Below are 15,581 nucleotides of genomic sequence, written 5' to 3'. Positions count from 1 at the left end.
AGGCTCTATTAATAAGATCTTGAGTAATGGGTTGGTACGTGACCCAATTAACCACTGAAAAATCGTATGTCATGATGAAGAGAGAACTGACTCCATGATGTTTTCTTTCAGTTGAGGAAGCGGAGGGGGTGGGTAAGTTCCTGTCGGACACGTCGGCCCAGTGGAGGAACCTGTCGGTGGAGGTGCGTAGCGTGAGGAGCATGCTGGAGGAGGTCATCTCTAACTGGGAGAAGTACAGCAGCACGGTGGCTGGACTGCAGGCCTGGCTGGAGGACGCAGAGCAGATGCTCAACCAGTCAGAGAACAAAAAACGGGTGAGCATGAGGCTGGGTGGGTGGCAGGCAAAAAGGGAAACATTTAAGCTAAGAGTATCTTTATTCCATGACAACAATTGATGTTTTGGAATAAAAATACTCTCAGCTTACATTTTTACCTCCCATTCCCTTTTTCTTATTGGATTTACAGTGCATTTGGAAAGTATTCAGACCCCTTGACTTTTTCAACATTTTGTTACGTTACAGCCTTATTCTAAAGTTTATTTAAAAAAATGTTTACCTCATCAATCTACACACAATACCCCATAATGACAAATCGAAAACAGGTTTGAATAATTCTTTGCAAATGTATAAAATAAAAAAAAACTGAAATATCACGTCCGGCTCAAATCGGTCTTATGTAGCAAAATTTTAAATTGTGTTTTTTACATTGTATAAAAGTAGAGTCTCAGAGCTACACAATGGAATATCAAACACTACAGTTGAGGAACAATGAGAAAGTCATTTTGCTTTGAAAGTTGATGAACTTGTAAACTTACATTTGAGAAAATGCCCTTTGAATGTTTTGGTACTGCTATTTAAGAGCCCTTCTTTGTCTACACCATTCAGCATCGTTCACACTCTCTTAAGCTTTAGCCTCACCCATCTCTTTAAGGGTGATCCGAATATACTAACAACAGCAGTCAAGCATGCAAGCTAACTTGCTAGCTACTTCCAGACATCTAAGTGAGAGAGAACAGCTCACTGAACATTACTCGCCCTAGCAGAGCTGGTTAGGCTGTTATGTTATCCAGAGCGTTGGTGACTGCAACTGTGCTTTCAAATTGTCCATACGTAAATCCAGATCGTTTGGCGCTCAGAGCTCACACTGGACGCTCTGGCCGAGGAGTAGGGTTGAGCCGAACATTCTGACCTCACAACGGCAGTCATGCACCCAAGCTAACTGGCTAACATTGGCTAGCTTGCTAGCTACTCCCAGACACATAATGAGAGAAAACCCCACTCTGACCATTTTTCTCGCCCTAGCAGAGCTGGTTAGGCTGTTTTCATGTTATCCAGAGCGTTTGTGACTTTAACTGTGCAGTTGGCAACAATTTCATATGCTTTTTTGCCTACATTTACTGACACCAGCCATATTCAATGGGTGTTGAGCGTTCATAAATTCATCAGTTATTCTGCGCTCTGGCACACTAAAACGAGAGCCTTTTGTTAAGACATGTTGCTAGCTAGCTAGGTAAACAATGAACCATAATCCCAACTCATGACGTTACTACCCTGCATGAATCTGCAGGTAGCTAACCAACCAGATTCAATGTTAGCTAACTAACATTAGGCTATAACTAGTGGCTTTGAGATACAAATTATAAGATCATACACGTAACGTTAGTTAGCGAGCCAGCTAACATTTTTAAGCTAGCTAACAGTACACTTGAAATGAAAATACTTTATGTTAAAGTTAGAAACGTATAATATCTGAAAATGTAGCTAGCTAGACTATCTTGCATCATGGTTGGACGCATCTCCTGTCGGATGCCATGTTTGCCCTTAGTTTGAAGATGTAATCCAGAGGCAGGTGTTTTCTCCATCTCCTTAGCTGTCATACTCGAATTCCACTGATTTCAAAACTCGGTCCTCCAAGAAGTGGAGAGCATACACGTAACGTTAGCTAGCAAGCCAGCCAGCTAACGTTAGCTAGCTAACAGTACACTTTAAATTGACATTAGGTTCATGCAGATTTACTACAGATTTTTAAAAAAAAATAAGTCGGTGTTAGACAGGATTACTGCTATATGGCAGACCAATTCAAATTCATCTCTCGGCATGGCCAGCTCACTCATGATTTTAGCCAATAATGGCTAGCGGGAAGGTTGCTCACTTTTTCTGTGGCTAAACCAACTAGGCTCATAATTTAACAATTTTATTTGTATTTACAGATGTCATACAAGTTTGTTATTAAGGCACATGAATGTTTACATGTTCGAGAAGGCATTTCTGCCCCAAAAAAACACTTTTTGATAAAAAAAAGTGTTATGTTCAAATCGCTCCCCTGTGATTTAGTGACCCAATACATACGCCTAGTTTCCTGAAACGGGTCACATTTAAATAAGTATTCAGACCCTTTACTCAGTACTTTGTTGAAGCACCTTTCACTGCGGTTACAGCCTGGAGTCTTCATGGGTATGATGCTACAAGCTTGGCACACCTGTATTTGGGGAATTTCTCCCATTCTTCTCTGCAGATCCTCTCAAACTCTGTCAGGTTGGATGGGGAGCTTCGATGCACAGCTATTTTCAGGTCTCTCCAGAGATGTTTGATCGGGTTCAAGTTTGAGCTTTGGCTGGCCCACTCAAGGACATTCAGAGACTTGTCCCGAAGCCACTCCTGCGTTGTCTTGGCTGTGTGGTTAGGGTTGTTGTCCTGTTGGAAGGTGAACCTTTGCTGAGTGCTCTGGAGCAGGTTTTCATCAAGGATCTCTCTGTACTTTATTCCGTTCATCTTTCCTTCAATCCTGACTAGTCTCCCTGCCGCTGAAAAACATCCCCACAGCATGACGCTGCCACCACCATGCTTCACCGTAGGTTTCCTCCGTAGGTTTCCTCCAGATGTGACGCTTGGCATTCAGGCCAAAGAGTTCAATCTTGGTTTCATCAGACCTGAGAATCTTTTCCTTTAGGTGCCTTTTGGCAAACTCCAAGCGGGCTGTCATGTGCCTTTTACTGAGAAGTGGCTTCCATCTGGCTACCATAAAGGCCTGATTGGTGGAGTGCTGCAGAGATGGTTGCCTTTATGGAAGGTACTCTCATCTCCACAGAGGAACTCTGTCGCTCAGTCAGAGTGACCATCGGGTTCTTGGTCACCTCCCTGACCAAGGCTCTGCTCCCCCAATTACTCAGTTTGGCCAGGCGGCCAGCTGTAAGGAAGAGTCTTGGTGGATCCAAACTTCTTCCATTTAAGAATGATGGAGGACACTGTGTTCTTGCGGACCTTCAAAGCTTCAGGTACCCTTCCCCAGATCTGTGCCTCGATACAATCCTATCTCCTTTGACCTGATGGCTTGGTTTTTGCTCTGACATGAACTGTAGGACCTTATATAGACAGGTGTGTGCCTTTCCAAATCATGTCATATCAATTTAATTTACCACAGGTGGACTCCAATCAAGTTGTAGAAACATCTCAAGGATGATCAATGGAAACAGGATGCACCGGAGCTCAATTTAGAGTCTCATAGCAAAGGGTCTGAATACTTATGTAATTAAGGTATTTCTGTTTTTTATATTTGATAAATTAGCAAACATTTCTAAAAACCTGTTTTCACATTCTCAATATGGGGTATTGTGTGTAGATTATTTTTATTTTTACTTTATTTAACCCATTTTAGAATAAGGCTGTAACGTAACAAAATGTGGAAAAGGTCAAGCAGTCAATACTTTCCGAAGGTACTGTATATGCTTTTTGGGTCAACATTACATTTGAAGTGCTGTGCCAAAATCTATGTCTGTTGGCCCCTTTAAAGCAAATTCAATGTTGTATATTCTATGCTCACAGCTATTGCTATCAATTGTGTAGAGTTTCTGTCTTTCTTCTTCAACCCTAGGACTTCTTCCGGAACCTTCCTCACTGGATCCAGCAGCACATGGACATGAATGATGCAGGGAACTTCCTGATCGAGACATGCGACGAGACCGTCTCCAGAGACCTTAAGCAGCAGCTGCTTCTTCTCAATGGGAGGTGGAGAGAGCTGTTCGTTAAAGTCAAACATGTAAAAAAAAAATTTTAAATCTCCTATTTTTCCTGCACCTACGATTATGATTATTGAGAAGCATACTTCTGGATTGGGCCATGAAACATGGCTGTAGACTTGTGTCAGGGCTAACCATGTGTCAGGGCTAACCACTATTATTTAGGCTGTGAGACTCAGGTGTCATAAAAGATCTTGGCATTGCCTTTATAAGCAAAGTTCACATTGAATGCTCAAAATATAAAGACATTCATTGTATTCACTGTTTCCATGGCAGTATGCTAGAGCGGATGAGGTGGACAAGTTGAAACAGGACTATCAGGACTCTATCGCTACTCTCAAAACTTTCATGAATGCAACCAATGACAAGATGACTGCCCCTGTCCAAGTGTCCTTCCTGAATGTCAGGACATTCGTTCAAGATGTTGAGGTACCCATCACGTACATACAGTGCCTTAAGAAAATATTTATAACCCCTTGACTTATTCAAAATAATGACAAAGTGAATACATGTTTTTAGAAATTTTGGCAAATTTATTGAAAATCAAATACAGAATACAGAAATAAGTAATTTACATAAGTATTCACATTCCTTTGCTATGTAACTCCAAATTGAGCTCAGGTGCATGAAATTTAATTTGATCATCCTTGAGATGTCACTACAAGTTGATTGGAGCACCTGTGGCCAATTCAATTGTTTGGACATGATTTAGAAAGAAACCCACCTGTCTATACAAGGTCCCACAGCTGACAGTGCATGTCAGAGCAGAAACTATACCATGTCCAAAGAACTGTCCGTAGATCTCCGAGATGATTAGGTATATATCTGGGGAAGGTTATAAAACAATTTCTAGAGCGTTGAAAGTTTCCAAGAGCACAGTGGTTTCCATCATTGGAAAATAAAAAAAATATGGAACTACCCAGACTCTGCTGGCCATCCGATCAAACTGAGCAACTGGGCAAGAAAGACTTTGGTCAGGGAGGTGACCAAGAACCCGAAGACCCCTCTGACAGAAGTACAGAGTTCCTTGGCGGACATGAGAGAACCTGCCAGAAGGACAACAGTCTCTACAGCACTTCACCAATCTGGGCTTTATGGGAGAGTGGTAAAATGGAAGTCACTCCTGATAAAAAGGTGTGCCTGGAGTTTGCAAAAAAGCATGTGAAATACTGAGAGCATAAGGCAAAAATTTACCTGTCTAACACCATTCCTACCATGAAGCATGGTGGTGGCAGTATCATGCATGACCAGCAGGGTCAGATAATAATAATCACAGTGGTTGTAGAGGGAGCAACAGGTCAGCACCTCAGGAGTAAATGTCAGTTGGCTTTTCATAGCCGATCATTCAGTGTTAGAGACAGCAGGTGCGGTAGAGAGAGAGTCCAAAACAGCAGGTCCGGGACAAGGCAGCACGTCCGGTAAACAGGTCAGGGTTCCATAGCCGCAGGCAGAACAGTTGAAAATGGAGCAGCAGCACGACAAGTGGACTAGAGACAGCAAGGCGTCATCAGGCCAGGTAGTCCTGAGGAATGGTCCTAGGGTTTAGGTCCTCAGAGAGAAAGAGAGAGCGAGAAGGAGAAAGAGGAGGAGAGAAAAAGAGAGATTTAGAGGGAGCGTACTTAAATTCACACACGACACCGGATAAGAAAGGAGAAATACTATATAACAGACTGACCTTACCCCCCGACACAAACTATTGCAGCATAAATACTGGAGGCTGAGACAGGAGGGGTTGGGAGACACTGTGGCCTCGTCTGATGATACCCCCTGGACAGGGCCAAACAGGCAGGATATAACCCCACCCACTTTGCCAACGCACAGCCCCCTCACCCCTAGAGGGATATCTTCAACCACCAACTTACTACCCTGAGAGAAGGCCGAGTATAGCTCACGAAGATCTCCCCCACAGCACGAACACGAGGGGGGTGCCCACCCGGACAGGAAGATCACGTCAGTGACTCAACCCACTCAAGTGACGCACCCCTCCTAGGGACGGCGTGGAAGAGCACCAGTAAGCCAGTGACTCAGCTCCCGTAATAGGGTTAGAGGCAGAGAATCCCAGTTTAGAGAGAGGAACCGGCCAGGCAGAGATAGCAAGGGCGGTTCGTTGCTCCAGTGCCTTTCCGTTCACCTTCACACCCCTGGCTCAGACTACACTCAATAATAGGACCTACTGAAGGGATGAGTCTTCAATAAAGGTTGAGTCTGCATCTCTCACATGGATAGGCAGACCATTCCATAAAAAATGTGCTCCATAGGAGAAAGGTCTGCCTCCAGCCGTTTGCTTAGAAATTCTAGGGACAGTAAGGAGCCCTGAGTCTTGTGACCATAGCGTATGTGTAGGTATGTACGGCAGGACCAAATCTGAAAGATAAGTAGGAGCAAGCCCATGTAATTCTTAGTAGGTTAGCAGTAAAATCTTGAAATCAGCCCTAGCCTTAACAGGTAGCCAGTGTAGAGAGGCTAGCACTGGAGTAATATGATCCATTTCTTTGGTTCTAGTCAAGATTCTAGCAGCTGTGTTTGGCACTAACTGAAGTTTATTTAGTGCTTTATCCGGTTAGCAAGAAAAGTAGAGCATTGCAGTAGTCTAATCTAGAAGTGACAAAGCATGGATATGTTTTTCTGCATAATTTTTGGACAGAAGGTTTCAGATTTTTGCAATGTTACAAAGTTGGAAAAAGCTGTCCTTGAACTATTCTTGATATGTTTGTCGAAAGAGAGATCAGGGTCCAGAGTAACGCCAACACATACTTAGCAGCTCATGTTATAGACAGAAGCATGCTACATGGCGGACCAATCCAAACTCATCTCCCAGGATGTCCAGCCCATCCATTATCTCAGCCAATCATGGCTAGCGGGAAGGTTCCTGGCTTTTTCCGTCGCTAAAACCAACAAGGCTCGTAATTTAACAAATTGATTCATATTCACATATGGAATACAAGTTTGTTATTACGGTTCACATGCCTCTCCTGTGAAGTAGTGACGTGCGACATATGCCTAGCTTCCTGAAATGGGTCACAATTGAACATTAAATTCTCTGACAATAGCTCTGATGGACATTCCTGTAGTCAGCATGCCATTTGCACGCTCCCTCAAAACTTGAGACAACTGTGGCATTGTGTTGTGTGACAAAACTGCACATTTTAGAGTGTCCTTTTATTGTCTCCAGCACAAGGTGCACCTGTGTAATGATCATGCTGTTTAATCAGGTGGATGGATTATGTTGGAAAATAAGAATTGCTCACTAACAGGGATGTAAACAAACATTTTAGAGAAATAAGCTTTTTGTGTGAATGAAACATTTCTGGGATCTTTCATTTGGGGCGGCAGGGTAGCCTAGTGGTTAGAGCCGTCATTGAAAATAAGAATTTGTTCTTAACTGACTTGCCTAGTTAAATAAAGGTTAAATAAAAAATAAAAAAATACATTTCAGCTCATGAAACATGAGCCCAACACTTTACATGCTGCGTTTATATTTTTGTTCAGTGCAATTAAAAAAAACTTGAGAAAATCTTCAAGGAAGAATGAGATAAAATCCCCAAAATCCAGATGTTCAAAGCTGATACAGACATACCCAAGACGACTCAAAGCTGTAATCGCAGCCAAAGGTGCAAAGTATTGACTCAGGGGTATGAATACTTATGTAAATGAGATATTTCTGTATTTCATTTTCAATAAATGTGCAGAAATTCTAAAATCATGTTTTCATTTTGTCATTATGGGGTATTGTGTGTAGATGGTTGAGATAAAACTCAATATAACCCGGCTGTAACATAATAAAATGTGGAATAAGTTAAGTGGTATGAATACTTTCTGAAGGCACACAGAACATACAGAACATGCACATTTGCTTTTCTTTCAAAATTGATTGAACTACCTATTGAACTACCTCAGCTTGGCTCACTTTGTTGCAATGTCATCAGGCTGTTATTGTAAATCAAAACATTTGTTCTTTATAGATATTCCCGGTTACGTAAATGGTAAATCAATTAATGAATACATAAATACTTAAAGTAAGAAGGAATGGACCGATGTTTGATCTCTGTCCTTCCGCATCCCTTTCCAGGACATCAAGCACAAAGTGCCTGCCATGGAGGCAGCCTGTAAGACAGCCACCCGCACCGCCCAACTACTGACCAAGGACACATCCCCGGATGAGGTCTCAACGATGCTGGCTGTCATGGCTTCTATTAAGGAGGAGATGAGCAAGGTGACCATCCAGCTCACCTGTTCCTGTTCGAATTGTTCAAAATTGCATCTTTCCCCTCCTCCTTTCCTTGGAATAATCATTGATCAGATATTACTAGATTGCTGAAAGTTATTTACTGGAAGCCCCGCTTTCACCAAGCCAACTTTGTTAGATCAGTGATTACCTCTTGTCTATCACCTAGTCTTTCCGATCAGCCATTCCTCTCCAGATGACCTTAACACTACCTCTCTCACTGTGTCCTCCTTCCACCAGATAAGGGAGAGGTGTCTGCCGCTGCTGCGGGAGGCCCAGTCACTGCTTCCCCCTCTGGAGGAGATGGAGAAGAACATCACAGGGTTCTACCAGGCTCTGGAGAAGGCTAGCCACATCACCTGCTCCAGGGACTCAGAGGCCCCCGGGGACTTCAAACAGAAATGCCAAGTGAGATCAGGAGGGTCAGGGGTTGAACAGAATGAGTGATGAAACGTGCTTGAGGGATTAGGTTTTGGTTGCCATTCAAACTGTTAGACCGACTTTCTACATAAACAAAACATAATTCTACTTAATCGCCTAATTAGTTAACATGAACAAATTGCTTAATTGACCCATTTATGTTATTACTAGTAACCCAAAGTCTCTAAACTCTACTATCCTGGTTCTGCCTCTCCAGGAGCTGGTGACATTCACCCAGAGCTGTAAGAAGTGTCTGACAGTGATTGAGAAGAACCATCAGGGCATCCAGAGAACCCTGGACAGCAGTAAGACCCTACAGCACATGGACATGGCCCTGCTGCAGAAGAGAGTTGTTGACCTGCAGGCGTCCTCACGGGTACTAGACATGACTATACATGGCACTGCAGGCTTCGCGGTTAGGTTAGGGCTGTGTGTAATTTTGGAAATGAATGAATAAACATAATTGATCTTGATCAATCAATCAATCATGGGGTTTTGACAGAGGAAACGTGTGTAGCGCACTGTGTAATGTGAGGGAGAGAGCGTCTGAATGACGTAGCCGCGCTATACAGCATGTTCAAATCAATTCAGTATAACTGTACTGTCCCTGAAGGACACGATGGTGATGATGAGACTGCTTGTGAGTATGTCTGTATTTGTGTGTCACAGGCCATGATCAAGGAGTCCACTGACTGGAGGAAACACATGGAGGCCAACAGCAGCTTAATGAAGAGGTTTGATGAGTCCCGTGTCGAGCTGGAGAAGGTGCTCAAGGTGGCTCAGGCCTCTCTGACGGAGAGAGGCCACCCAGAAGACCTGCTCAAAAAACACACAGTAAGACAAGAGCTTGCTCATGGATAGGACCAGGGTTTTAGATGTTGTATGATCTGGACTTAGCCTGGTCCCAGATCTGTTTTTGTGACATTGCCAACTCTTATGTTTAATGTTTGCCATGACAATGGCTGCACACTTGGCTGCACAGCACAAACAGATCTGGACCAGGTGAATCTTGACTAGGGAATCAGTAGATAAGGGAAGGAGAGGTAGGATCATAAGGAAAATCTCAGTGACAAATATTTGTCAATATTTGCAGGAGTTCTTTGGGCAGTTGGACCAGCGGGTCCTCAATGCGTTCCTGAAAGCGTGTGATGAGTTGACAGACATCCTGCCAGAGCAGGAGCAGCAGAGTCTGCAAGAGACAGTCAGGAAACTGCACAAACACTGGAAGGTTGGTGCCATGTTGACAGAAAGGACACGTACTAGCTATCATAATCATTCAAAGCCTATCAAATTCCTCTTCAATGTCTTGTGCACTTCGTCAGTCCTGGATAGACCTTCATTGTATGTTCAGGTTAACAGTGAGACTGAAAGAGTCCCTCACTCTTTACTTCTTTCCCTCCCTCCCTCCCTCCCTCCCTCCCTCCCTCCCTCCCTCCCTCCCTCCCTCCCTCCCTCCCTCCCTCCCTCTCTCAGGATGTCCAGACAGAGGCGCCCTACCACCTGCTGCAACTGAAGGTAGAGGTGGAGGGAAGCAAGCTGATGGTCTCCCTTCAGGAGTGTCAGTCAGAGCTGACCAGGGAGAACAGACATCTGTCTGGCATGGGGAGCGAGAGGCTGGTCAAGGAACACAGGGTGAGACGGGTTGATGGCTGTGGTCTCCATCCTGATCTAATAGTGATCTCTATTCCATGGTGCAACTCAGTTTGCTTTGCCGAGATCACATGATCTGGCCCATATCAGGCAGTGAATGTGTGGGGACTGTCACTCTACCCTGTAGAATAAAATCTATCACAATCACAGTGCTGGTCCACAGTGCATATTTCAGAAATTGCATTTCATGATATAAGTTATTGTTTGATGATTGTCAATGTATTTGGCACTTGATGTCTTCCTGTGATAGAGTTTGTCACATTAACAATGTACCTTTCTGCAGGGCTTCTTCAGAGAGAAGGGTCCTCAGTCTCTGTGTGAGAAGAGACTACACTTGATGGAGGAACTGTGTCAGAAGCTCCCGGACAGAGACCCAGTCCACCAGACTCTGGACAGCTCTAAGAAGGCTTACTCTGAACTCCGGGAGGAGATAGACAGCACCCATCACAAACTGATGCATCACCCTGATAAGTGGAAGGAGTTTAACACTAGGTAATAAGGCCTCACCAACGATGCTGATCCAAGACTGTCATGATGATGATTTGTATTATCTTATTAATCATCATAACATATCGTTTTGTTTTTGTTTCAAGTCCAAGGACCTTTTCTGCCTTTTCGTAGTCACTCATTACTCACTGTCCATATTTATGCACTGACTAATAACAAACCAGGGGCGTCAACTGGGTTTGGCAGAGTATGGCAGTTGCCATACCGTAGCGTAGCTCAACACCAACAATTTAAAATAGGCTACTGAAATCATTCCAATCCTGATTAAAAGGGAAATGCAGTTTAGCGGATAGAAGGGCAGGCTTTTTTCTGGCTGGCTGAGCGGGTGGGATGTCTTTAGACCACACCGAGTCGAGGCATCTGCTGTGAACAGAGCAACTTTTCTCTTAAAACAGTGCAGAGGTGGAAGATGGCTGTAGATGGCTAGGTAACTGCTGTTTGACTTCACATGAAACTAAACTAGAGTTTTTAATCCCGGCACTAAACTAGTGAGCAGCAGCTAATTGCTGTATGTTTGTAGAATGATAAATCACCTAATATCGACTGAAGGGAATGAGGCTAGATGATAGTGGCTGTAGTAAATGTTGCTTGTTTTCGCTGTTTTCGAATGTTTAAATTGTGTAGAAATACACTAAATGAGCTTGAAAAATGTATTGGGTGGGGGGATCCCCCCTTCCTCAACCACCCCCCACCCTGTCACATTGCCATACCCTAGGTTTAGCTGAAATGACACCACTGTAACAAACCACTAATCTATTTACTATTTAAACCTAATGAAAACTGAAATATTGGGTAGATATACAGTATGATCATACTTTGCCCATCTTCATCCCAGGTTCTCTGAGCTGTCAGCCTGGCTGTCGTCTAAAGAGAGCCAACTCAGATTGCTGAGGAAGCGAGCCAATGACCCCAGCAAGTACGGACAGGTCAAGTCCACCATTACAGTAAGTTGGAGTCCCCCTGTGTGTACGACAATGCATATACTTTATGTTTTAAAGACATCAGGGTCGTCGGGTTCATTAGGAACCAAACTGACATAAATGGACTAAAACAGGGAGGGACTACCTGGGCTTTCCTTTTCAAAATGTTTTTCAATGGTGTGCCCTACTCATTATGACCCTGTTGAGCTAAAAAACACTGTACAGAACAGTAACCGTTGACACCTTACTCTCCCTTCTCCAGGAGCTGAGGAACGATGCAGAGCTGCAGGAGGGGAACCTGGGCTGGCTAAAATCCCGTCTGTCTGTGCTGATAGAGATCTCCTCTGAGACAGATGCACAGAGGCAGGCTGGGGCCCTGAATAAACTTTCCACCAACTTCAAGGGCCTCCTCTTCTATCTAACTGAGGTAAGGAAATTAAGCTTGGGAAGGGCATTACATTACATAAGGTTTGTTCCACCTCAAAAAGCACAAAGAATAGGAGTTTTGACACCCAGTATCTCAGATTGTTTGTTGTATGTAGTTAGAAACATATATTTTTTTAAAGCTAATAGCAGGAACAGCACCATCTAGTGGTCAGCCTGTTGAAATCAGGATTTAGGATGGGACATAAACCTAACAACTTCAATGACTAATTTCTCTGAAGATGGGAAAAAACATCACCAAATTCACTGAGAATAGATTGCATAGGTTGAAGAAGCAATACTCCAAGCCGCAGCTCCATACTACTTGCCAGACATAGAGAACTTATACTGTATACTGGCTTTTATGGTGGGATTGGCATTTGTCCATTTATTTTGAATTCCTCAAGTCTTACCCATTGTTACAATTTATTTTGTTACAAATCAGATGTTAGGTACTATATTTGTTGAATAGTATATGAATCCTATCAATTAAAATGGCTAATTTAGGTGCAATCAATTAGATTAATTTCTCACACATCAAGTTAGATTTAAACAAAATAATTGTGCATAAATGCTAGTCTTATGTATTTCTAACTAAATAAACTATTTCAGAACAATCTGAGATGTTGGGTGTCATGGCTTGCTGAAATGACATGGAAAGACCCATAACTTACTTACTTAGTTCTCGTCGTTCCAGATACTGTAGGACATAGGGCTGCAACCATAGTCAGAATTGCATGTAGAACTCGATGGCTGCAACACTCTTCTGTTGCTGAAGTCTGTCTTTTGCAACAGTTTGTCCCATGAGAAACCTATCTCCTCCAGATTGACATTAGTGATCCTTATTACAGGTCCTAGCAGTGTCTATCTGGATCAATCCTGGAGCTGAATTATTCTATTGAATATAGTCTCTGTCTTATTGAAGAATAGTCTAATATAAATCAACATACTGTTAGCCAGGTAGCCAGGGCTGTAGCATAACCCTTGTCCGGGCCACACAGTCAGAACCACAACATTATATTGAACCCACATTCCTGATACTCTCCCTCTGTGGTTTCATCATCGATCCACTACTATCACTACCTCAAGGTGATATGTTATCGATTGTTTGGGTCAGCTAGGGTTCCTTATCACTGAGTGAGGCTGTTTCGCTTTCCTCTGTGTTGTCTCCAAGTCTGTTTTACCAACTTCCATTGTCCTTATAGCAAGAGTTGTTGAATATATTTTCTTCTTTAGTTTGCTCCACTGTTCTTGCACCTTGGTTTGAATGCGAGATATCTCAGTAATGTTTGGTGTCTAAGTCATGTTTTTGGTGTCTAGGTCCTGCATTTGTTTTGTTTGGAAATGGGAATTCAATTTTTTTTAAATTATATTCTCTTGTGTTTTTGTCTCCCAGTCTGAGAAGTTGGTCCTGGCGGTGGGGGACTGTGTGCAGTTCAGGGAGGAGGTGCGTGGTACGCTGGATGAGCTGGTGCAGGGTCAGCAGGAGGTACACCAGGAAGTGACCAGGATACTGGACTCTGAGACCGTCAGGGAGGCCCAGCAACTGCTCCAGGTTCACCAGGTAAGTCGGACTGGAGTGGAGCACCACTGGCTGTCTATGTTAGATGGATAACTGGCCGCACATTGCTTCTGATTAGATTGAACTATTCTCAAAGGTTTATGCGATGTAAAATGATTGAGTTGGAGCAACAAACCTTGCCCTGGCTGTTGGAACTTTACATTGTATTCATGAAAGAAAATGATGTTTTTTTTTGTGGTTGTTGGAAATGTCATTTTTCTTGTCATACTGAACAGTCGATGCATTCTTTTTTCAAACAGTAATACAGTATATGACATGTAAAGCATCTGCATGACATTCCAACACGTACATCTTGGTTGTCTCTTGTCCGTGTGCAGCAACAGCTGAAGCGTCTGCGTATGAAGAGGAAGGATGTGCAGCAGCAGATCACCAGGGGCCATCAGCTACAGGCTGAGGAGGGGCTGGGGGAGACCTTACAGCAGGACCTGCAGAGTCTGGAGACAACACTCAGCAAGATGGACCACACCATGGACTCACAGGAGCAGGAGTTAGAGGTGACCTCTCTCACCAGAATGTACTGTCTGGGGTTATTGGAAATCCTCTTGCACAGTGTTACAGAGCCTTAGGGTTAATTTCCTAGACACAGATTCATCTTAGTTCTGGACTAAAAAGCGTATTTAATTGAGATAGTCCATTCAAAGTGCTTCTTAGTCCAGTACTTTTTTTACCTGTGTTTTTTTTTGCTGTTGATTAGAAACGACCTCCCTGCTCAAGATGTAACAATGCAGACCATATCAGGGTGTTAATAAGTGTGCTGAATGTCCCCATTTGTTCATATGTGTATTACCTGTATGTCCCTGTCCCCAGGTGTCAGGGTGTCTGTGTATTGAATGTCTCTGTTTGTCCCCCAGGTGACCCTGTCTTCGTGGCAGGAGTTTGACGGTCAGCAGAGGGCAGTGCAGGAGTTTGTTACAAGGGCCCGCTCTGTCATGGACAGAGACCTCAACTTCAGCAGCCCAGAGAGCCTGGCTACTGATCTGGACCAGTCCAGGGTGAGGGAGAAGTAAATTTTGTGAACATTTTAGTGTGGCATTTGACACTTTTGAAGGATAGTTGACAGTTGGCAGGGCTGTATCATGTCTTTACATTAAAGGTTTGCTATTCAGGCTACATGTTGCGATGTGAAATTAAGATTTTAAAACCTTTCAAGAATAATTCAATTTAGTCATATCACAACGTGCCAGTCACATTCTGACTCTCACATTCTCCATTGTCATAACAGGTCCTTTTAAAGCAGAGTGACGCAGAAGCCTCCACGGTGAACACCTTGTTAAGGAAAGCAGCAGAGATCCAGCTCGGCCCAAAGAACAGCACCCTGCTACAGAAGCAAGCCCGCTCCCTTAGTGAACAACTGGACAAAGTGGAGGCTGGCCTCAAGAAAGAGTAATACAACACCTCCTCGTCAAGCTTCTGATCTGGGCCTGTATTCATAAACGCTCTCATAGTAGGAGTGCTAATCTAGAATCAGTTTTGTTTTTTAGATAATAATGATTAACATTACATGGAGAACATGACCCTAGATCAGCACTTCTACTCTATGATTTTTTTTTAACTAGGCAAGTCAGTTAAGAACAAATTCTTATTTTCAATGATGGCCTAGGAACAGTGGGTTAACTGCCTGTTCAGGGGCAGAACGACAGATTGTCAGCTCTGGGATATGAACTTGCAACCTTTCGCTTACTAGTCCAACGCTCTAACCACTAGGCTACCCTGCATACGGGCCCTGAATTATATTTGTTGTGTTGTCTACCTACACAGTTTTATTTTATTAGTGGTTTTCCCTCAAGACCCAAATTGAACCAGGTTGTCTTAGTCGCGACCCAATATTCACATAATATT

The 15,581-nt window shown here is 43.4% G+C and overlaps 1 protein-coding gene across 1 annotated transcript in view; it reads left to right on the top strand.

Annotated features, from left to right (window-relative positions):
- The window catches only part of LOC139374983 (nesprin-1-like), a 141,092-nt gene that overhangs the window by 17,099 nt on the left and 108,412 nt on the right, over positions 1-15,581 (top strand). Inside the window, exons 15-30 of the mRNA XM_071116288.1 lie at positions 112-314; positions 3,871-4,035; positions 4,292-4,444; positions 8,085-8,228; positions 8,481-8,648; positions 8,878-9,036; positions 9,330-9,494; positions 9,754-9,888; positions 10,134-10,292; positions 10,594-10,802; positions 11,653-11,761; positions 12,000-12,164; positions 13,557-13,724; positions 14,060-14,236; positions 14,594-14,734; positions 14,965-15,125. Coding sequence (XP_070972389.1) covers positions 112-314; positions 3,871-4,035; positions 4,292-4,444; positions 8,085-8,228; positions 8,481-8,648; positions 8,878-9,036; positions 9,330-9,494; positions 9,754-9,888; positions 10,134-10,292; positions 10,594-10,802; positions 11,653-11,761; positions 12,000-12,164; positions 13,557-13,724; positions 14,060-14,236; positions 14,594-14,734; positions 14,965-15,125 — 2,581 coding nt within the window. The remainder of the gene's footprint in view (positions 1-111; positions 315-3,870; positions 4,036-4,291; positions 4,445-8,084; positions 8,229-8,480; positions 8,649-8,877; positions 9,037-9,329; positions 9,495-9,753; positions 9,889-10,133; positions 10,293-10,593; positions 10,803-11,652; positions 11,762-11,999; positions 12,165-13,556; positions 13,725-14,059; positions 14,237-14,593; positions 14,735-14,964; positions 15,126-15,581) is intronic.

This window comes from Oncorhynchus clarkii, chromosome 19 (genome assembly GCF_045791955.1).
Source record: "Oncorhynchus clarkii lewisi isolate Uvic-CL-2024 chromosome 19, UVic_Ocla_1.0, whole genome shotgun sequence".
NCBI classification, from domain to species: domain Eukaryota; kingdom Metazoa; phylum Chordata; class Actinopteri; order Salmoniformes; family Salmonidae; genus Oncorhynchus; species Oncorhynchus clarkii.
The sequence above is the reverse complement of the archived record's forward strand: the minus strand, read 5'-3'. Positions and strand labels throughout refer to the sequence as shown.